The sequence below is a fragment of the Micropterus salmoides genome, unplaced genomic scaffold, assembly GCF_014851395.1.
Source record: "Micropterus salmoides isolate LMB-PRFRI ecotype aquatic unplaced genomic scaffold, ASM1485139v1 Ms_hic_scaffold_9, whole genome shotgun sequence".
NCBI classification, from domain to species: Eukaryota; Metazoa; Chordata; class Actinopteri; order Centrarchiformes; family Centrarchidae; genus Micropterus; species Micropterus salmoides.
In genome coordinates, this window is record NW_024044681.1 from 36,927,352 (window position 1) to 36,951,845 (window position 24,494).

At 41.5% G+C, this 24,494-nt stretch overlaps 1 protein-coding gene across 3 annotated transcripts in view; it reads left to right on the forward strand.

The window, feature by feature from the left end:
• Window positions 1–24,494, forward strand: part of LOC119895899 (dapper homolog 1-like) — a 49,041-nt gene that overhangs the window by 9,320 nt on the left and 15,227 nt on the right. The window contains exon 2 of one of the 3 annotated variants that reach the window (XM_038709308.1): window positions 3,709–3,758. The exons of the other annotated variants lie outside the window; for them this stretch is intronic. Within the exon in view, the coding sequence (XP_038565236.1) occupies window positions 3,709–3,758 (50 nt within the window). The remainder of the gene's footprint in view (window positions 1–3,708; window positions 3,759–24,494) is intronic. 3 annotated transcript variants of the gene reach the window in all.

Sequence of the window (24,494 nt, forward strand, 5' to 3'; positions counted from 1 at the left end):
GTGACCTGATTTATATGAAGCAGCATATACCTGGTTATAGCCATTTCTCTTTAGTTTCTCTCGACCTCATCTGAGCCTAAATAAGACTCAGTGCATGTCCCACCATCGTAAAATACCCGGAGACGTGCTGGAAATGGCATTTGGAAACGTATCTTCTTATCTCTGAGCACTTTCTTTGCCTCCGCGTATTTTTTCCGCTGTTTCAAAATCTCTGGTGCATAGTCATGATGTATAATTATCTTCTTTCCTTCATACTCAAATCCCTTTTTCTGCCATGCCATCTTTATGATGTGTTCTTTGCATCTGTTGCTGAGAAACTTCACCACTGCTGATCTCGGTGGAGCGTCTTTTGGGGGTGGCGTAGCCACCGATCGGTGAGCTCGTTTAATGGTGAGTTCAAGGGACGGCAGTAATTCCAGCTTCTCTCTCAGGAGGGACTCGATGAATGCGACCATCGACTGGCACCCATCTTCTGCTCCTTCTTTTAAACCGTGAATCCTGATGTTGTCCATTCTTAAGCGACCCTCTTGATCCGTCAATTTAGCTGCAACTTGATTTTGTAACTCCAAAAGCTTCAAAGTGGCGTCCTCAATATTTTGAATCCGGTCTTCTGACTCCATTTTATAAGACTGGAAAAATGTTACCTGGTCTGATGAGTCTCAGTTTCAGCTACGACATTCAGATGGTAGGGTCAGAATTTGGCGGATTGTTGCTGACCATGTCTATCCCTTTATGACCACAGTGTACCCATCTTCTGATGGCTACTTCCAGGATAATGCTCTCAAAGCTCAAATCATCTCAAACTGGTTTCTTGAACATGAAAATGGGTTCACTGTACTCCAATGGCCTCCACAGTCACCAGATGTTTATCCAATAGAGCACCTTTGGGATGTGGTGGAACAGGTGATTTGCATCATGCATGTGCAGCCGACAAATCTGCAGGAACTGCGTGATGCTATCATGTCACTATGCACCAAAGTCTCTAAGGAATGTTTCTAACACCTTGTATGCCATGAAGAATTAAGGCAGTTCTGAATGCAAAAGGGAGTCCAACTTGGTACTAGCAAGGTGTACCTAATAAAGTGGCCAGTGAGTGTATACTGTACATTTACTGCTCAGTAAGGCCTATTTCTGAACCGTTTCTCTCTGCCACTATTTACTAGGGCAGCTGTTTACACACACGGGTTGGAAATTAACATCCGGCAAACGCTAAATGCGGGTAGATTTTCTGTTTGGCGACTAAATGTTGGAGGGCTAAATGTATTTGGTACGATATCGCCATATAATAGCTATTTGACAATAGCTAACAGCAGTTCAACATTCTTGCTTGTTGTGTGGCACTGAAATTGATCCCAGCTGTACCAAAGGATCTAAATTCAATTCAATTCAATTCAGTTTTATTTATATTGCTCTGTAGAAAGTCACACAGCTGTTTAGCAACTGCTTTCTCCAGGATCTTAGAGAGAAATGGAAGGTTAGATATAGGTCTATAGTTGGCTAAAACATCCGGATCAAGTTTGGGCTTTTTCAGAAGAGGTTTAATTACAGCTACTTTAAAGTACTGTGTTACATAGCCTGTTGATAGAGATAGATTGATCATATCTAGTATAGAAGTGCTGACTAAGGGTAAAACATCTTTAAGCAACCTAGTCGGGATGGGGTCTAAGAGGCAGGTTGATGGTTTAGATGAAGAAATTATTGAAGTTAGTTGGTAAAGATTGAGGGAAGTAAAACAGTCTAAACATATATCTGGTTCTACAGCTGTTTCTAAGGTTCCTGAGTTTAGAGATAAGTTGGTGCCAGTTAAGGGCAGGTCTTGGTGAATTTTGTTTCTAATAGTTAGAATTTTATCATTAAAGAAGCTCATGAAGTCGTAACTACTGAGAGCTATGGGAATTACGGAGGGCCTTCCTATAAGTTTTAAGACAATCTTGCCAAATTAAATGAGAATTTTCCAGTTTGGTGGAACGCCAATTCCTCTCAAGTTTCCGCGATATTTCCTTTAATTTGTGAGTTTCAGTATTATACCATGGAGCTAACCGTCTTTATTTTATTATTTTCTTTTTTAGAGGGGCTACAGAGTCGAGTGTCATTTGCAGCAACAAGATGAGGGAGGGACTGAAATTAGCATAGGAGTCCTCTGTTACTTTGTGACTTGATAATGAATTTAGAGCTGATGGAATCGCATCCTTAAATTTATCTACAGCACTATCAGACAGGCGTCTTGTATAGAAATTTTTTCCCAATGGCATGTAGTTCAGCAATACAAACTCAAAAGTTATCAAACAGTGGTCGGATAAAGAGGGATTCTGTGGGAACACTATTAAATGTTCAATTTCAATACCATACACCAAAACAAGGTCGAGGGTGTGGTTAAAACAGTGAGTCGGTTCATGAACACTCTGAGAGAAGCCAATGGAATCTAACAGAGAGATAAACGTAGTATTAAAGCTGTCATTCTCAACATCCACATGAATATTAAAATCCCCTACAATAATAACTTTGTCCTTTTTAAGGACTAAAGTTGACAAAAACTCCCTATCGAGGAAGGACCCATACTTTTAAAGTTGTGAAGATTATTTTATTCTTAATCAGATTCCGTTTGTTGCCACTCGAAATGCACATTTTCCCGAAATCATAGTTTAAAGTTTGTTAAATTTACCGGCGAACATGGCAGCCTTCTATTGCAGACGAACCAATAGCATGCTAAGATAATGACAGAGCGATGTCATTAACCAATCAGATTTACCTGCATTGCGAACCGCTGTTGACACAAAGACAAACATTGGCATAGTAACAGCGCTGTTCGGCCATAGACCGTATGCAGTGAACATGTGAGGGTAAGTATTAACTAAGTATTGTTGGAAAATGCTAGTAAGGCAACTGGTTTTATTACATAGCTATGTGTCGTTTAAACATATGGCAACCGAACCGTGTAACATTAAATGTAGCATTAACTAATGTTACGCTTGTGAGCTAGCATCATGCACCCATTGGTTGACCTGCATCTATTTCTCATTAGCTTTGAGGTTGTGCATCCTCATGATTGCCAGCCCACCTCATCATTAACTGAAGAAATTAGGTTAGTTACACTACAGTTATTATATGTTAAGACCCTGACCCATTCTCTATAACATCAAGTTTGGAGAGTCAGTGCTTTCTCTATACACTATATGGTGACTGAAGGTATTAATGGCATCGTAGGGAGGTGTTGTGTCAAATTAGTTATCACAGAAAGTAGAAGGTAGGTTTAATTGTCACATTACAACAGAGTTGTAAAATTAAATGTGGTTTGTAACTCTCTCCTGCTTTATAGCAGACAATATACAGTATACAAAAACAATCATAAAATGGCAAAGAGAAATAAACTATAAACTATATTCCACAGAGCAGTGCTGAGGATGAAGTTGAGTTATAGGACACTATGCACCACAGAGGCAGAAGTTATACTATCACCGTTATTTCTACCTATTTTTTCTGCTTTTTCTTAAGTGCCAGATCATCCATTTTATTTAATATATTAAAGTTGTGTGTCAACTGTAAAGTGTGTCAACTGAGTAGATCATCTGAGATGAAAAGGAGCCAACAGTCTGGGTCTCTTCTGTGTATAATGGATATAGTTTAAATGTTACTGAGCACTTCATTGGACTTTAGTAATGTCAATGAGTGAGGGGCTTAATTATGTTGTGCTTCTCTTCGTCTCAACAGTGTCCAGTGCAGCTAGATGTGAACAAGCCTTACTTCTGTTACAGGAACAGGTGGGTCAGAACACAGTGATGTGATTTATTATAATAGGGGAGAGCAGGGGCGAAAGTACCATTTTTTAGAAAAACCTGATTTTAAAAGATAATGTTTCATATAGAGATATATTTTTGCTGTGGTCACTAACTCACAGGTGTGGTCTATGAATATCAGGTGGTATTTTGTACAAATGTAGAACGACTTCCGTATAATTTCACTTTAAACATAAGTGGCACATTGTTACTTTCGAACCTGTCAGCTGGGACAAAAGTAACACAACAATACAAGCTAGATTTTTTTGTGTTACCCTTTTAGTATTTAATAAATAAACATGACTGTGACCTTAATAATGTGTAACTGCAAACATCTTTTGTCCTTCATCTTTAAAAAAAAAATTTTTATTACATTTTAATTATAATAATAATAAATATTCAGTTTCAAATGTAACCTGACAGCCCAAACTTGAATTGTAGAACTTTATATTATATTAAGGATATATTATAAATATATAATATAAATATGAAAATGTGTGCACCTACAACAGGGGGAAATTTACTTACTTTACTGATCCTGCACTGGGAATATTTGCATGTTGCAGCAGTTTCAGAAACAGTGAAAAAATGAAACATAATTTAGAAAGATAGGACAAAAATGAAAATAAACACTAAAATTAAGAAAGCTATTTACAGAATAGGCCTATACAAATTTCACATTTTGAAATTAATTTAAATTTGTGAATTTGAGTGATCTGCATTTTGAGTGCTTTTTATCAACACCTACTACACTGACCTCCTTAGGAGAGCATGCAGCTTCCTGTCCTAGTCCCAGGAGAAGACTTAATAAGGTGATCTGTACCTGTGGTCTAGTCTTCTCGCCAATTACCTCTGCCCTCCTCCTATATTATCTGAACAAAGCGCATGGCATATGGCATGAGACTTTATCAGCTGACCTGAGACTAATATTTCTAATAGAGATGTCCATAAACATCTGGCTGAATCAGACCTCTGTCTTTCTGACCAACACTATTGGCATATTCTGTTAGTATAATATAATATAAATAATTTGCAACACACAGAAAAGTCACCACATTAGCAGCGGGACAAAAGAAACTACATCACCAACCAATGCCTTAAATTCTCTTTCACTGGACGTTGGTGCAAGAGTATAGCTGGGGCTTTATTATAATGCTAATCTGAGGAGAATGAAAAATAACTTTTGTGTTGTAACAGTTTGTTTACACACAAAAAACTTTGGTTCTCAAAATGTAATGTGTGAAATATTGTATGTGACTTGCTCCTATTTTCCATTCTTTGTTTCCATTCTGTTTCCTCAGATTCAAAGTTCAAGATCCACCTTCACACTCATATGCAATATGTGTTTGATGCCAACCTATCTCTTTTTGAATTAAACTGTATTCTCTCTTCTCTCTTGGGCTCATTTTGTTTATGTTCATGAAATGGCTCTCAGAATCAGCTTTATTGGCAGGTATGTATACACATATATACAAGGGATTTTATTTATGCTTACTTATACAATAACACAATAATAAAATCAGACACAGGCTACAGTATAGAGAACACACACACACACACACTATAAACAAAAGCAATATAGACAGATTGAGAGAATAGTGCAATGAGCAGAGTGCAAAGGATGCAGGAGTAAATTATTATTATTATCATTATTATTATTATTAATTATGTACATGTCGGAGGTGGATGAGATATACAGGTACAGATACACATATATGCATACATGTACATATGTACACAGTGCGATGGAGCATATATAATGCAAAGGATGCTGGAATAAATAAATATTATGTGCAGGTGTTATGTACTTGAGGTAGGTGGATTTGGTATGCAGTATTTACAATATGAAAATATAACAATATGAACCGTATGAACAGCTCTGAAATAGAGAATGAGAGAATGATGAATAAGTGGTAACCAGTAAACAGGTGGCTGATTAGAGAGAGAGTTACTGAGTTATTGCACAGGAGTTGTTCCTGACACCAGGAATCAGAAGTCAGCTGTTCAGAGCGATGGCTTGTGGGAAGAAACTGTTCCCGTGTCTGTTTGTTTGGCGTACAGTGCCCTGTAGCGCCTACCAGAAGTAGAGGTCTGCATTGATGTTTCCTCCCCGTTTCCTGATACTGGAATTGTAGAAGTCCTGGATGGAGGGCAGATTGGCAGCAATGATTTTTTTCTGCAGTCCTGACTGTCCGTTGTAGTCTGCTTCTGTCCTTTTTGGTGGCAGATCCAAACCAGACAGTGATGGACATGCAGATGAAAGACTGGATGATGGCTGTAAAAGTGGATCAGCAGCTCCTTAGGCAGGATGAAGGATTTCACAGCAAACACAGGACTGTTTAGAATGGTGATGGGGGGCAGAGTGGGGGGGTCCTCCTGAAGTCCATGATCATCTATACAGTTTTGAGCGTGTTAAGCTCCAGGTTGTTCTGACTGCACCAGAGAGCCAGCTGATCAACCTCCTGTCTGTAGGCTGACTCATCATCGTCCCGGATGAGGCCGATGACTGTAGTGTCATCAGCGAGTTTGACAGATAGGTCTCTAGAGGTGCAGTCGTTGGTGTAGAGAGAGAAAAGCAGTGCCGCCAGTGCTAATAGACTGGGCGCTGGATGTGATGTTCCCCAGCCTCATCTGCTGACCCCTGTCAGTCAGGAAGTTTGTGATCCACAAGTTTGTTTTGCGGAGGATGTCCGGGATGATGGTGTTGAATGCCACTGAAGTCCATGAACAGGATCCTTGCAAATGTCGCAGGTTTGTCGAGGTGTTGCCGGATGTAATGCAGTCCCAAATTGACTGCATCATCCTGGCTAACTGACCTGTTAGCTCTCTAAGCAAACTGCAGGGGGTCCAGCAAGGGGCCTGTAATGTCCTTCAGGTGGGCCAACATCAGTATTTCAAAGGACTTCATGACTACAGATGTCATGGCGACAGGCCTGTAGTCATTTAATCCAGAGATGGAGGAATTTTGGGGACCGGGAAGTTTGTGGAGCATCTGAAGCAGGAGGGAACTTCACACGGCTTCAGTGATCTGTTGAAGATCTGTGTGAAGATGGGGGCCAGCTGGTCTGCACAGATTTGGCAGGATGGTGACACACTGTCTAGGCCAGGAGCCTTCTGCCCCTGGAAGAGCTGGCGCACATCCTCTCCTGACAGCGTGGCAGTGGGGGAAGGTGATTGTTTGAAGGTGGAGTTGGAGTGGGGGAGAGGTGTGACTGTTGGCTTCTCAAACCTGCAGTAAAATCCATTCAACTTGTCAGCCAGTCGTTGAGTACCAGCAGTGTTGGGAGATGGTCTCCTGTGGTTAGTGAGTTTCTGTCCCCATTTCTGAAGACCTCCTCTTTGGTCTGACAAAACTGCCTGAGTTTCGCTGTGAACCAGGGTTTTTGGTTGTTGTATGTGCAGAAGGTTTTAGTCGGGCACACACGTCCTCACAAAAACTGATGTAAGATGTCACAGTGTCAGTTAGTTCGTCCAGGTCAGTGGCTGCAGCCTTAAAAACACTCAGTCAAAGCAGGCCTTTAAATCCAGCTTTGACTCGTTGGTCCATCTTTTCACACTCAGCGTGAGTAGGAGCTTTATTGCCAAGTAGTGTTTTACACATACGAGGAATTTGCTTTGGTGATAAGCACTCTTTTTCGTTACATTTTTTGTATCCTTTTTATTTAACTTAAGTTTTTAACTTAAGTTTTACTTGGGTTAAGGATTTTAGTCATCCGACATGGATTTTAAGCTAGATGACCGTAAAAACGCGATCAACGCTACTGACCACAACAAAGCTCCCGTGACTATGCTAGCCGAGATAACTCTGTCCCTTGAGGACTGCACACTCCTTAAGAAAGCGAACAAGAAGATTGCTGACCTTATGGAAGACATCCGACGACTTTCAGAGGAACTCAAAGAGAAAGATTCCCTGCTGACTGGCTTTATGGATGTGGCTTCAGTTCAAGCCAAACAGATTGTTTCTCTTAGTGCAACCACTAACATCCAGGACACCGTGTTATGGGACCCCTCTACCCTTCCCAGGCTTTCCTCCTGCTCGACTCCAAAGCATCAGTCAACCTGGGCTGAAGTGGTGGTCCGTGGCTGCAAGAGAGGCTCGGATGGGGCTGCCTCTCCTCCGCACATCAGCCTCTCCAACCGCTATGCAGCCCTGTCTGACGACACTCCGGTCCAACCAGCGGATGCACCTGGGGCTTCGAGTCTCCCTGATACGGATCTCTTTCGGTGGACAGTGCCTGCCGACACTGTTGCATCTCCTTCACTGGCTACATCTCCCGCGCTGGGTCGGCAGTCTGCCGCTGGGCCTGATCGGCGGCCGTCATCCCGGTCAAAAACCTCCGCTTCCCGACGTAGGATCCTGAAGGAGGCTGTGCTCGTCCTCTTTTCTCCCCAACCACACTAATAATTGGTGACTCCATAACCAGAAATATCCGTTTCTTTAACGCTACCACTCACTGTTTCCCCGGTGCCACCACGGCTGACATTTTAAAAAAACTCCAGGACCTAATGCCATCGCTCCCGTCCTCCATCACAAGAGTGATAGTCCATTTCGGAACAAATGACACAGCTCTTCAGCAGTCTGAGCTGACAAAATCAGATTTTAACCGTCTTTAACTTTTTAAAGCAGTGTGGAAAGTCCGTTTTTATCTCTGGTCCCATTCCCACAGTTGGTCGCGGTGCTGGCTGCTTCAGTAGACTCCTTGGCCTCCACGACTGGCTCCAGTCCGCCTGCAGGGCTAACCGTATGTGTAATGTGGATAATTTTAATATTTTCTGGCAAAGAATGTCTCTTTTTAAGACAAACGGGGCTCAGAAATGTTAGCTGCTCACATACAGCATGTGGTGCAGTCCACACATTACTTACGTGAATGACTAATCATTCATGCAGCACACCTGGACACACCACCGCTCACTGAACAGATCTCTGCCTCACTGCCACAAACAACTTTCTCCACCTGCTGGCATGTAAAGCCGTCTGCTCCCAGCGTTGTTCCAAAGACTTCTATTCCTGTCATCATCACGCATAGACAAGTAAACCGAAATGTGCACATCCCACACAGAAATATTAGTAATCTCTTAAGGATTAGGACAACTGCACCAATTCCAGGACCTAGAACAAACACATTTAAAATGGCTCTCTTCAATGTGAGATGTCTGTCAAGTAAGACTTTTATGTTAAATGATTTTATCTTGTCTGCAAATCTAGATTTTATGTTTTTAACCGAATCCTGCTGGCAAATGAATGACTATAGCCAGCTAGCTGAACTGTGTCCGCCTCAATATGATTGTTTTAGTCAACCGAGGGTCAGTGGTCGTGGTGGTGGGCTAGTGAGCGTGTATAGGAAATATTTAAAATGTCATCAAGTACACTGTGATGAATTTAACTCCTTTGAAGTTCTCACTCTTAAACTTGGAGGGCTGCAACCTGTCATATTTGTTATAATTTATCGCCCCCCAAAACCACCTGGAGGATTTTTATCAGAACTTCCTGAATTTTTATCTACTCTGGTTTTAAATTATGACAGAATTGTTCTTTGTGGCAATTTTAATATTCATGTTGATGACCCCCACCAATGTTAATGCAACTGACTTTTTAAATATGGCCACTTCTTTTAACTTCAAACAACATGTCAAAGGGCAAACCCATAACCGTGGTCATACACTGGACTTGGTTTTTACCCTGGGTGTCAGCATTTCCTCTGTGGAATTAGTGGACATGACCATATCTGACCACAGATGTATTGTTTTTAGCTGTGATTCGCCTGTTACTCATGCCACCTCACCAAGCTCCGTGTGTTATCGCATCTTTAATGAACAAAGTGTTTCAAAGTTTTGCACATTCTTTCAGAGCCAAAGCCAACACCTGTCTGATTCCAACACCAACAATCTGGTCGATCACTTCAATCATATCTGCTTGTCGTCACTAAATATTACTGCTCCTCTAAAGGTTAGGCCTACGTCTAAAGCTAGCAGCCCTGGATAAATGACAGCATTCGCAGCCTCAAAAGGGAATGCAGGAAAGCAGAGCGCAGATGGAAAAAATCCAATCTCTAAGTCCATTACCTCAGTCTGAAGGATTTATTAATTAACTACAATAACATGGTTAAGGATGCGAGAACACACTATTTTTCTGAACTCATTACTACACATAAACACAATCCCAGGTTTCTGTTAAAGACTGTGGATCAGCTGGTAAACCCAACCCCTCCTTGTGACTCAGCTGGAAGAAATGATGACTGTGAATTGATTTTATCTTATTTTACCAATAAGGTGGTGTCAATCAGAGCCTCTATTAACCCCACGGCCTCTTACTCAGAGGTTCCTCACCAGCAACAAGAGAGTTTTAACCAGTTTTATCCCATCGACTTGTCTGAGCTTTTAAAAACAGTATCACAAATGAGAGTGTCCTCCAGCCCACTTGATGTAATACCTACAAATTTTTTACTGAAAGTAATAGATTCTGTTGGGCCCCATTTGATCTCTGTTTTCAACAGCTCCCTATCTACTGGTTGTGTCCCTGATTATTTTAAAACGGCTTGCGTGAACCCACTTTTAAAGAAACCTGGTTTCCTCCCTCCCACATAATTTTAGACCAATTTCAATTGGAAATATTATTGCAAAGATTCTAGAAAGAATTGTGTCCAAACAGCTGCTCACTGTACTGGAAAATAACAAAATATTTGAAAAGTTTCAATCTGGTTTCAGGAAGTACCACAGCACTGAGACTGCCCTGCTTAAAGTCACCAATGACCTTTTAATGTCTGCTGATGAAGGCATGTGCTCAGTCCTGGTACTCCTGGACCTTAGCGCTGCTTTTGACACCATTGATCACAACATCATGTTAGACAGACTGAGGCACTGGGTGGGGATCTCTGGTACTTCCCTAGAATGGTTTTCATCCTACCTGTTAAATAGAAAGTTTTGCGTGTCTGTAAACAACTATGTCTCTTCGTTCTATCCAGTTAAATATGGTGTGCCTCAGGGGTCGGTCTTAGGACCCATTTTGTTTTCCTTGTATCTGCTTCCCCTTGGACATATTATCCATAAACATGGCATTTCTTTTCATATTTATGCTGATGACACACAAATATACTATACCCGTCAGATCCACAGACCCTGGAATGCTGAGTTCACTTAACAACTGCATTTGTGAAGTTAAAAAATGGATGTCAAATAATTTCCTCCAACTGAACTCAAACAAAACAGAAATCCTGGTCATTGGGTCCCTAGTAAATCACATTAAGCCTGTGGCAAAGAACCTTGGTGTTTGGTTTGATAGTAATATAAATGTTGAGCAGCACACCACAAAGCTTGTTCAATCATGTTTTTATCAACTTAGAAATATAGAAAAAATTCGATCTATGTTAACTTTTAAGGACACCGAGACCATTTTACACGCCTTCATCTCATTACACCTGGATTATTGCAACAGCCTTTTCACCTGTTTAACCCAAAAATCTATTGATCAACTCCAGACTGTCCAGAACTCAGCTGCCAGGCTTTTAACCAGAACAAAGAAATATGACCACATTACTCCTATTTTAGCTTCACTGCACTGGCTCCCAGTATGTTTTAGAATTGACTTTAAAATTCTATTGATTACTTTTAAAGCTCTTCATGGCCTCTCGCCTTGTTATATTTCTGAACTTTTAGTCCCATACACACCAGCACGTACCTTGAGATCCTCGGGCAGAGGTCTGCTATCTGTTCCAGAGGAAAGGTCAGCTGAGTCAGTGAACTCTTTTAAGTCCCTTCTTAAAACATACTTTTATAGGAGAGCCTTTCCCGATCTTATTTGACTTTATTTTATCCCTTTTATTAGGGCCCGAGCACGACCGTGCGAGGTCCCTATTGAATTTGCTCGGATTATTAGGGCCCGAGCACGACCGTGTGAGGTCCCTATTGAATTTGCTCGGATTATATATATATATATATATATTTTTTTTTTTTTTTTTTTTTTCTGCAAAGTAGGCTCAACTGACATGGCCTAAACATACTCGAAAACTCACCAAAATTTGCAAACATGTCAGAACCCATAGCCTAAAGTCAACAGGAAGTCGGCCATTTTGAATTTTACGGCCATTTTTGGATGATTTACACACTTCGTACTTTAACGAACTCCTCCTAGGGATTTAGTCGGATCGACGTCAAATTTGTGCTGTGCCTTCTAAAGGCATTGACGATGAAAAGTTGTGCTATTTGCGAGTTTTCGTCAATGGGCGTGTCCGTGGCGTTGATGATTCGCTATGAAACAGGAAGTTGTTGTAACTTCAGTGTACATGCTCACATCTGCACCAAACTGTACATGTAGGATGAGAGTCCCGCCCTGAACACATGTACATGCCGACATCCACCCACAGTCATAGCGCCACCTGCTGGCAACAGGAAGTGACTTTTAACGAAGCAGCCCCCGCCGCACATTTCACCTACGTGCACGAATTTTCTGTGGTACGTGTATCTTGTCCAGACGCACAAAAAAGCCTCTTGGAGCGATGCCCTAAAACCAACAGGAAGTCGGCCATTTTGAATTTTACGTCAAATTTTGGATGATTTACACACTTTGTACTTTAACGAACTCCTCCTAGGGATTTAGTCCGACCGACTTCAAATTTCTGCTGTGCCTTCTAAAGGCATTGAAGATGAAAAGTTGTGCTATTTGCGAGTTTTCGTCAATGGGTGTGTCCGTGGCGTGGCGTCAAAGATCAAGTCTTCGCCATGACACAGGAAGTTGTTGTAACTTCAGTGTACATGCTCACATCTGAACCAAACTTTACGTGCTTGATAACTCTCCCACCCCGCTATGGAGGACCGATCCTGACACAGTCAGAAATAAATACAGAAATAAATAAATGCTCAATAAATAAATAAGCTTCCAATTAAATACACAAAAAAATAAAGTAAATAAATAAATGTTGGCAGTAATTAAATTATACAAGGAGACATAAATGTATATATTTTAATTAGTGCCTTTACTTATTCACCTTTGTTATAATTACCTTATTTATTTATTCTCCGTTATAATCTTCATCTTTATTTATTACTAATTTTTTAATATATTTATTTATGTGTGTGTTTTAATATTTTTGTCTGTTTTATTCTTCCTTTGTATTTTTCTACCTTATTTATTTTCACCCATGGTATTTATTTCTGCCTGTCCTTTTTAAATTTCTGTATGAATTTCTGCCTCATTATGCAAATGAGGAGGGGCTGTGTCTCAAGGGGTCATCTTCTCTGCTATTGGTGGACCAGTCAGACAGGAGAGCTCTAGGCCTACTCTGCCTGCAGACATCAACGATCTTGCCCCTCACACAGTCAGATGGCTTCCTTCAGTGCGCTGGGGTGTTTAACAACTCTGAAGACACTACCAGCCATGTCTTCCTTCTCTTTTCACGTAGACGCTCCGACAGACAGTGCTTTCAGTTTGCTGCATGCATGGACACAGAACTGCGGTATAGGGAGAAGCACACGGTCAGCTGGCTGCCGCTAAATCTGGAGTGCACTCGTATTCAATTCTGTATGGTAAATTCAGTTTTAACGGAGCAGAGCGAGCTGACAGGCAGAGATAGAGACCTTTTCTGTCTGTTTCTCTCTTTACAAAGACGCATGTTGCAGTCAGAGTCTTCTCTGAAGAGGGCAATGAAGTCTCAGTAGTACCCGATGCGAGTACCACATACAACACAATTTATCAAATTACACAACGGATATACAGTATGAAAATAAGGTTGATTGGATTATACTCACAGGAAGTATAAAACCTGTTACATGCGTAACACAATAATGTCAGGGAAATTACTTTACTTAGATTTAAGTACTGCAGTTGTACATTTGAAATACCTTCCTACCTTTCTGATAGGAAGCCTTCTTGAGGTGGTATAAAACATTTCTTCTTATATTCTGATTTGAGTTGTGGACAACTATGACCACATGAATTAAAAAAATTAAACATTTCACTGCCCAAGTCAGCTATAACACAAGTCTTGTTCATCAGACTACATGCTGTACAGTATTTGGTGGACAGATTTTGTCCCAGGATTTATTATGCATTTCTTCTTCTTCGTTGCATGATTTGGAATAATAAGGTGAGAAATGGGTCTGTTCTGAGTTCATCCTGCACTGCAGCAGCTAATAAAGTCCATTTAATCCCAAAAACGCTTTTCTTTTAGGCAGGCTGGAGCAGAAAACAACTCACCTTTCTCAAGTTGTACAGTAATATCACATGTGTATGAAGGTGGCTCAAACAAGCTAATCTTAAATGTCAAAGTAGAGAGGAGCCTAGTAGGCCTATTTATTTTCATTCATTACACAATATGAATAAGCTATGCAGACAGTTGTAAAGAAAGAACATCTTTTTCTTCTGTTCTCTACTTATAGTTACACAGTATTAGGGGTGTGGGCTGTATTAAAAGTATCCACTGTTCTCCCATGCTCTAACACACAGTAACGATGAAATGTGTGCTGTTCTCACATTCTTCCTCTGTATGTACACATAAACAACAAGGCAGGGAAATATAAAAGGAATTTATTTTATTGTTTGGGTACATTATTGTTCAGTGTACATGCTCACATCTGAAACAAACTTTACGTGCTTGATAACTCTCCCACCCCGCAGACATCTACACGTCAATACCAATTTATATTCATAGCGGCAAGTGCTATGTAGCTCCACATAGGGGACACAGGAAGTGACATATAACACCTTCATGCGGCGTCATAACCGCGTAGCAAATTCACAGCCGGCAGAGCTCCATAATATGCAACTCGGCCGGCTCACACGCGGACGCGCTTACAAGTGCGAGGGCCCGCCCAACGCTGCTTGCAGCTTTAATTGTCTTTACACTTGTTAAAGCACTTTGTAACTTGTTTTTGAAAAGTGCTGTACAAATAAAGATTATTATTATTATTATTATTATTATAAGGTGCTACACGTCTACAAGTTATATAAGAATAATAAAAGAATAGAGAAAAATAATACAGCTATTTGCAGAGAAAGAACAATGTGGCAGATATTTACATTTGCATTACATTTGCATTACTCTGGTTTGTGTTGTGCAGACATATTGCAAGAGAAGAGAATATTGTGTACATAAATATATAAATTGACAATATAAAAATATAGAACCAACGATTAACAGCTAACAACAAATATGTGCAATGTTCCAGATTTGTGCATGATATGAAATTAAGTGAAATAATACTGTATTTACACGTGCAGATACATTTGTATTATATGAAGGTTGGGGGGGGTGTGTGTCAGTGAGGGACCTGGGCCTTGTTAATGAGGCTAGCTACAGAAGGGTAGAAGCTGTTTTTGTGGCGAAAGGTTTTGGTCCTGATTGGCAGCGCACATAGGCGGTGACTCAACGGTTCAGAGCTTCAACCAGCTTTTCAGCAGGGTGCTCTGGGTACTGCCCTTCCTGAAACCCTGACGGCGCACCCATCTTGGTTCGATGAGAATACGGATACGGTACAGGTCCCTCTTCTGCTCGACTTTAAGGACCTGGAGTGTAAACACTCACCGTCAGCCACAAACAAGTGGTCTAGATCCTGTAGGAGGTTCTCGAACGTGCAAGGCAGGGAGCAGGTTGCCTGCGGGCCGCTTCCCCTGATGCATCAAGCCCTCTCTCCTCTGGTCTCTACCTCGTTCAGTGTGGAAGCACCAACACGAATCCTGTGTCCTCACTGAGGAAGGATCCACCTGTCGAGTTCCGCACCATGTGGCAAACACCACCCAGCAGTAAGCATAGGAGGCTCTTGTGGAAGGGGCATGCACCTCTTCCACTGTTCTCACCACAGGCTCCGGCAAGCCTAGAGCAGCTCTTTGCTCCAAGACGTTGATATGCCGCTGACCCCACAGCCATCGTGGGATGCATCTGTGAAGACCAGTCGGCGAACCCACTGGTCCCAGTGCACTTCCTCTCTCTACATTGGGCAGGTCCCACCACCATGGTAGACCATGACCCTGACCTGGCGGGAGCCCTGTGAACAAAGGCCCAGGCTCAGCAGGCACCTTTGGACAGGTCTGATGTAGAGGACGGAAATATCTGCACTATGGTGGCCATTAAGCCCATAAGGCGAAGGCAGAGCCCCCAGTTGACCTGAGAATGCAGCTGAATCTATGCAGTGGGTGAAGGTCCGGAGAGCCAACGAACTGCCAAAACTCGAACATCAGGCGCTTGAAGCCAAACCTCAGGAAACACCAGTGCCCCTGCCAGGTGGATATCTGGAAGTATGTGTCCTTAAGGTTGATTGTGGCAAACCAATCTCCTGCTGTGACGTTCCTGCTGGAACGTCAACATCTTGCAACTCAGGGGGCGGAGGTATTTGTTGAGCCCCCTGAGATCCAGAACAGGAAGAAGTCCCCCATCCCGTTTGGGGATCAGAAAATAGCAGGAGAGAAAAGCAGCCTGCGGATCCCCAGACTCCACCTCCCGTCTGGCTGCTTTGGCCAGGAGGGTGGATATCTCTCTCTGCAGTACCTCTCCGTGACCAGAGTCGTTCACCAAGGTGAAGGTGGGGGACCTTGTCACGGGCAGTCTGCGGTAAAATTGTATCTGGTCCACACCTAAAGCCAAACATGCTGTAAGGGGCTGTCTGAACATGCTGGCTGGCTGGGTCCCAGGAACTGTCAGGAAGGAGGGGGCTGCCTTGAGGGCCCCCCTGACCGCTTCCCCTTGGCAGTTGGTCCCTCCACATAGCTTCGAGCTGGGGCCTAAGGTCTCCTGGACTCCACGTCGGAACCGGCGTCGGCTGATGTACAGGGTTTCTTGCCTCCCTGTAGCCCCTGGGGCACCTAGAGAAGGTACCAGAAATCACCTGTGCGACTTGACGACACTCCTGTGCTTGCTGCGACAGTTTAGCTGCATCCACTCAGCACATAGCTGAAGGCTCTAATGGCAGTCTTAGCAAACAGTCTGAATCTGCTTGTTGGAGCTGGGACTGAGATAGCCACAGGTGGTGCTTTGCAACTGTAAAAGACGGCAAGGCTCTGCCTGCAACTACTGCCTGCTCTTTCATAATGGAGGAAAAGTAACAGGAAGCCTCCTGAAGCTCCTCCAGGACTGGGGCCAACAGAACCCTCGGGCACCTGATGAGACAGGTGGCGCAGGTATAGAGACATAATGGCAGCAGAATTAGCCAAACAGGTCTGTGTAACCATGGCTCTATGCAGCTTAGCCAGCAGGCCATCCATACCACTGTAGTTCAATGCGACACACACACCAAGATCCACACAGCTTTCTCTTTTTTAAGTTAAAACATTTCAACATTCCTCAGAATGTAAAGACAGATAAGCGGTATGAAAACCTTCCAGATGTGTTTTCCTCTGCCGTTGTTTGATTTTGTCAAGTCTAAAGTCATATTTTTTGTGCTTCGGTGCTGTGGTTCAGGAAGTAGAGTGGGTTGGCTGTTAATCGGAATGTCAGCGGTTCAATCCCGGCTCCCCCGGGCTGCATGTTGAAGTGTCCTTGGGCAAGATACTGAACCCCGATTTGCCCCTGGCGGCTGTTCGAATGAGTGTGAATGTTTGTTTCTGTTTGAGCACTTAGGCTCAGTGAATGAATGCCGATATAGTGTAAAAGCGCATTGAGTGGTCGAAAAGACTAGAAAGGCGCTATACAAATACGGAGCATTTACATTTTGTCTGTTTTCTCATCTCACTATCCTGTGTGACGCTGACAAGTTGTTAACAACTAATGTAATTAACAAAACGTCAAGATGGACAACCTCATTCCCCTTGGGAATTGAGATTCTTTTCATTTTTATACATTTTTGCATCCTCGTCTCCTCACTCCTCCGTCTTCCTACCTACTAGATGCTTTGTTAATGATACGATGTAATTTCTTACGGGAAAATGAGTCAAGATTGCCAAACCACACTGTGATGGATGAGATGAGGATGCTTTCGACGATGGCCATGTAGAAGCGGAGCAGGAGATGAGACCTTACTCTAAACTTCTTAAGCTGTCGAAGATGAAAAAGTCTTTGCTGAGCTTTTTTGTAGATATTATCTGTGTTGATTTTCCATTTAAGATTGTTACTGATGTGTATCCCAAGAAATTTGAATGTATCAGTGATGGAGATGGGTTCGCCATCAATGGGCACAGGTGTTTTGGAGGATGGCTGATGTCTCAGATCGACGATAAGTTCTTTTGTTTATGATGTGTTAAGTAAAAGATCATGGTCTGTACACCAGATCATTGCTTGGTTGATCTGTGCATGGTATGCAGTTTCTTGGTTGTTGGTAATGAGTCCTATAATAGTTGTATTGTCCGCATATTTATATAGGTTGACAGAACTGTGGTGTGATGTAAGCTGGTTTGTGTAGAGGGAAAATAGCCAGGGTGAGAGGACACAGCCTTGAGGTACGCCTGTGCTGAGAAACAGAGGGGAAGATGTATTATTTTTTATCTTTACCTTCTGTTGCCTATCCCATGAATCCAGTAACAGATGCAAGGGTCGATATTCATGTCCAGTAGTATATTGAGCAGTTTGGCCGGGTTTATTGAAGTAAATGAAGAACTAAAATCCATGAACAGAATACGGGCATATGTATTTGCGGACTCAAGGTGATTCAGTATGTGATGAATTGCAAGGTTGACGGTGTCCTCAACTGACCTGTTGGCTCTGTATGCAAATTGGAATGGGTCCATGAGGGGGACGGTGACAGTTTTTAGGTAATTGAATACGATGCGCTCAAATGACTTCATGACTGCTGATGTCAATGCAATAGGTCAATAATCATTGAGGCAAGAGATGGTCTTGGTTTTGGAAACCGGGATGATAATGGATTCTTTAAAGCACTTAGGTACTGAGTTTTGATGGAGGGAGGTATTGAAAATGCCAGCAAAGACCCCAGCCAGTTCTGCAGCGCAGTGGTAAAGAGCAGTAGGACAGATGTTATCTGGGCCTGGGGTGTTATTCCTTAAGTAAGGACATTTTTTTAAATCCCCGCTGCCTTGACTCCTTGACGCTTGCATCTTGGGAGTGGGGGTGTTAGGGGGCAGAGGCGAGGAGAGGAATTGAGGAATAACAAACTGAGATATGAGACCCTAATCCTAACCTGTAAACAAACAATTTGAAGTTCAAAAGTTTATTAACACAATGTCAAATATTTATTGATTTGCCCATTATTTAACCCACTATGAACCATATTACACACTCTAACTTAATTATCTGATTTTAATGTATGTTTTACATTAGTACAGCAATCTATAGGGAAAGTGTATTATGAGTTCACCCTACTTTGGTGACTCATCAGTGTGACTCTACCTCTGTCCATATTCCAGTTTTTTGTTTTACGTTGACATCCCACAGCTCAAATAAGAATTTGACAGGTAGATAATCCAGGCAACCCAAAAACACATATCTTCAACTTGATTGGTGAGAGGCATGCACAATTATCATTTTTCTGAATGATAGTCAGATTAACCAATCATGCTTAAAGCAAACGGTCAACAGCCAATAGCAATTGTTTCTGCATGGTGACTTGTTATTTCTTTCAAAAGACAGAATAGAAATATGTGTATTAAGTTTTATATGTAAGGTGTTTAATTAATCGGTCAAATGGTGTTTTAATTGCAGTGTATGATTAATAATAATAATGATAATAATGGTAAAGTTTTATTAATACCTATAGGCTTACACACACGGTACAGTATATACCGCATACCCGTCCTTCCTGTTACACGACCCCACCATCATGGCGCGGATCACAGACTGTCTCTTGGACTACTTTGCTCAGTACACCACCCAGCTTTTGGTACAGGCCATGGTTATCTCCCGCCTCGACTATGCAATGCTTGGTCTTCCAGCTTGTGCAGTGAAACCCCTACAAATGGTTCAGAACGCAGCAGTGTGGCTGTTTTCAATCAACCAAAAAGGACTTATGTCACTCCATTACTCCACTCCATAAATGATTAATAAGCATTCATGGAGTGGAGTAATACATACTCAGCAACCTCCACTGGCTCCCCATGGCCTCCCAAATCAAATTCAAATCATTAATTATATAAATACAGAGTGACTACTGGGTCTGCACCCATCTACCTAAACTCCATAATTCTGATGTCATATGTGCTCATTATAGTATTTATTGTTGCTCTTACTAGTAACCATGGGCATACATTTCATCCAACAGTTGGGGGGACAATAAACATAAAATTTCTCAAGAGAAATGAGTTAGGGTCATAGGTTCGCTATGCAATTATATTAAAATTATTAAACTATTTTGCGTCCTACATAGTATTTTAGGTTTTGTCTGGGACACAGGACGTCTCTTACATATACATGTTACATATACTGTACATATATTTAACTGCAGCAAGCCCACTGATCTGCCGCTTAACATCATTTTGAGCCAAACTCAAAACAACGATATCTGCAATATTAGCCTAATATCAGTTCATACCTTGGCTTATCGCGTGTGTTGGTGACTTACTATCCAACAACCTACCAAACAAGATACCAAATAAGCTAGGTATCATTATAATAGCTAACATAGCGGACTTAGCATCATCTGTATTAAAGAGAAAATAATCACTTCATCCGGTGTTTGAAGTGAATAAAATAGCCTTGCCGGTCTACTTACCGGGGTTCCACAACTACTGAAGCGATTCACACTTTGTTCTCTCCCACCTGCCTTGTGCATAGGGTGGAAAAGCAGGCAGTGAACCCCATTTGCGCCATTTAGGTTTGTATTGATTTACTTCTTATCACAATTAATTCCCTCTCTTTTTGTCTCTGTTCCTCTCCTGTTCTCTCTCTCTCTCTGTTCCTCTCCTGTTCTCTCTCTCTCTCTATCTCTCTCTCCTTCCCCCCCAACCGGTGGAAGCAGATGGCCGCCCACCCTGAGCCATGGTTCTGCTCGAGGTTTCTGCCGCTTAAAAGGAAGTTTTTCCTTGCCTCTGTCGCCTAGTGCTGCTCTTGGTGGGAATTGTTGGGCTTCTTTAAATAACATCATAGAGTACGGTCTAGACCTGCTCTTTTATGAAAAGCGCTGTGAGATAACTGTTGTTGTGATTTGGCGCTATATAAATAAAATTGAATTGAATAGTATATATCATTTGTTAATATTTTAAGTAAGTAACTATTGTTACATGTAGATCTCTTACTTTATTGATTCTTGTATGTTCAAATGTAAGTAAATGTAAATTATAACTAATTTACATATATAATATACATATATATAGAAAATTATTGTAAATTTTTGTTTGTTTTTTACACTGTACTGTAGCCCAAAGCGGTGTGTTTGGGGCGGCTGTTCGATCCCTGGCTCCCCCTGGTTGCGTGTCGAAGTGTCCTTGGGCAAGATACTGAACCCCGATTTGCCCCTGGCGGCTATTCCGCCAGTGTATGAATGTGTGTGAATGCTAGTTTCCGTTTGAGCACTTAGGCTCAGTGTATGAATGTGTATGACTGGTGAATGCAGATGTAGTGTAAAAAGCGCTTTGAGTGGTCGAAAAGACTAGAAAGGCGCTATACAAGTACGGAGCATTTACATTTACAATACAGGTTTAATCGAGCAAGTAGTGCTTAACAACTGTGATGTTGAGGTTCACAAATATTTTTTTTATAAACTTAGCAAAATATTGCTTTATTCATTTAGCTGACGCTTTTATCCAAAGCGACTTACAATTGCTATAAATGTCAGAGTTCGCACGTCTCTGGAGCAACTAGGAGTTAAGTGTCTTGCTCAGGGACACAATGGTGGATGGGATGAATCAAACCCGAGTCTCTCACACCAAAGGCATTTGTCTTATCCACTATTTCATCACCAAACCCTTTAAAGGAATACTTTAACATGCATGGGGCTAGTGCCACGAAGTGATTAGCTTAGCATACTGGAAGCAGCTGGTCTGGCACTGTCCAAAGAAAACATACCTCAAAAGTTAACTATTTAACACCTTGTTGTATCTTGTTTATTTAATCTGCACACAAGCAAGAATGCAAAATTGTGGTTTTAGTGAAAGTAAAGTGCTGGAACTAGGGCTGTACCCAATGACATTTTTAAAGTTTCTATTGGGGTTTTCGAATGAAGCTTAGAATATCTGTCATCATATTTGATGATGTCATCACCCAAAAAAGAAAAAATCAGATAAGATCCTCAATTTGAATCAGGTGATTCATCGCAGTTAGTCTTTTTTAGTACAGGCAGAATGAGAGTTCTGAGTTCTGACCTCATACACTGCAACTGCATTATTTATTTATAATTTGAATGTCAATGTTATGAAAGAAGCTTCGAGCTATTTGGGATAGCCCTAGATGGAACTATTTCTTGGTGACCAACATTCAGGCACTGGCTACTTTTCAGGATGTCACTCCATCCTGATAAAATCATTCAGACTTTTTGAAAAGCTGAAGCTGCCAAAACTCATTTTCTTCTGGTTATGAAAATTGTAGTCACAGTCTGGAACAGGATCTGCTGGCCAACAGTGTGTTATGCTCCCTCTGACACTTTTCAGTAGTTTCCAAGGCCAGCTTCAAATTCTCAGTCATGACTGCAGATCCTTAATCAGGCCAGATGCTGCGTTAGATCTGTTGAAGGATGTATTTACCAAGTGTTTTTCAGTTCCTGCTTTAAGGCCCTGCTGTGCCTCTGAAAGGCTCTTTGCCATATTCATCCTCTAAAAATGAACAATAGATGAAGGGATTCACTTCTAGAAACACAGCAATCACATTCATCATTTGTTTCTGAGGAACATAGCTAGATTACAATAAATGATCAATCCCCAGTTGTATTTTAAATCCCAAAAGCACCATATAGAATCATCTCCTCTTTCAGTCTGCTTAGTTACCTCAAAATAGGAGTCAAATTTCCTTCCCATAATTCTAATGACCACAATAAGTATTCATCAGTGTTGTTCTGAGGGTCTGTGGCTTTCATGAAATCTCCATCATCATAGGATTGTGGCCAAGGGAAAATAATAAGAATACTTTGGTGCACATTTTGGCACATATGTGGGCACACACTTTGTGTTTGAACAGTATATGAACTGTTATACTGTTGGAATGTTATACTGTACACTGATGGATAATTTTTTCCCCTTGTTGATATGGCTGCATATGGCTTTTGCTACCTACTGCTACTTTTAGGCAAGGTATTATATTATTTATTCGGTACCAGCTCCTCTGATCTTGTATATGTGTGTGTGTGGATGAGATGAACACAGAGGTGAAGGGACAAAAAGAACAACCTCCTGTCTGTGATGGAGGAGAAACAGAACCAGGCAGAGGAACAATGCATGTCTGTGTGTATGTGAGAGTGAGAATGTGTATTTATTCCTCAGCAGAAGCTGCTGACAGCCATGTGATTGCCAACAGCAGCTGGGGAAGCAGCACAACCTTTACTGTGGCCTCCTGTGCGTCAAGGGACTAATGAGAGGCTTGTTGGAATGTCAACTCAGAACGTGTGTGTGTGCTCTATATGATCTAGAAGTTTGTACTTGTCATCTTATTGTAGTGAATTGATCTGAATAAGAGCATCAGCTAAAATCTGAGATCTTCAAGGAATTCAAAGGATTATGTTGGTTGATAGTAAAGTGATTGGAGGCAGCATTAGCGTAACAGGATTGTGAGGGTAATGTTGCTTCTTTAAACAGCAGAGTGGCTAACAAAACATGATGAGGACAGCTGCTGTTGAATTGTCCTTGAGCAGAGCACCAATCCACCAACTGCTCCAGTGGCCAGCAGTTGAATATGGTGTTCCTGGGTCCTTAGTGCATGTTTACCTTTGATGGTGTATGTGTTTACAGTGTGTGTGGTTGTGTTGTCATCCAACATACTGTAAGTTATAAGTGGAGACCTTTGCAGCTGTGTGGCTAATTTGTCACTGAAGCCAAACACAAACATTCTCTGCTGCAATGGATGTATTCTGCTGTGTTGTGAGTTGCCAAACATAGCACGTCTGTAACTGATGTTTAAGCTAATGTTGGGGTGGGACTGGTGGGCTTCACTCAGCAGACTGGTGACTTGTGAGGTCTCCAAAACAGTAACTACCACTTGAGCTACGTTTCCACCAAATGTAACTCGGGACTTTTAGGCCTGGATCTACTTTTGAACGAACTAAAAAGTTCCTTCAGCCAATAGTTGTGTGCATTTCCACCGCCGTCTAAAGACCTGCAAAGATTAGGCAAATTAACCAGCTGACATATGTTCTTACTCTGACGTATGCCATACAAAGCGACAGACAGGAATAATTATTTAGTAACATCACTATCCATGAGAAAAATGTATATATAAGTATAATATATGGAATATAATGAAATACAGTGTGCCTGACCACTAAAAATAGCTATTTTGTGAGTCTAATGAAGAGACACACAATTCAAGTCCATAACAAATGTAATAACAAACTGCATAAAGCCATCAAGTTCTTAGAAGATCTCCAGCACAGAGAAAGGAACACAAACAAAAAAATAAAAAAATCATGAAGCCAAAAGCTTATTTCCACAGTGTTCCTCATCGGAATCCAAACATGCCATGGTGACATTGCATTGCATTTATAATATTTCATTTCATTTCAACAAATGTCACCATTTTGCAGACATAGAATAATGTGGACAGCTTTCTAGTGGATTTTCAGAAATATATATATATTTGTCTCCACAGTTGAATGCAGAAGAAAATCAGCTTGACTGACAAACTAGGTCAGAAAGATTAGGGTTTTACTTTTACTTATTCTGATTCTTGGTCATCCACATGCCCGCTTCTGAAGATCCCAGGTCTC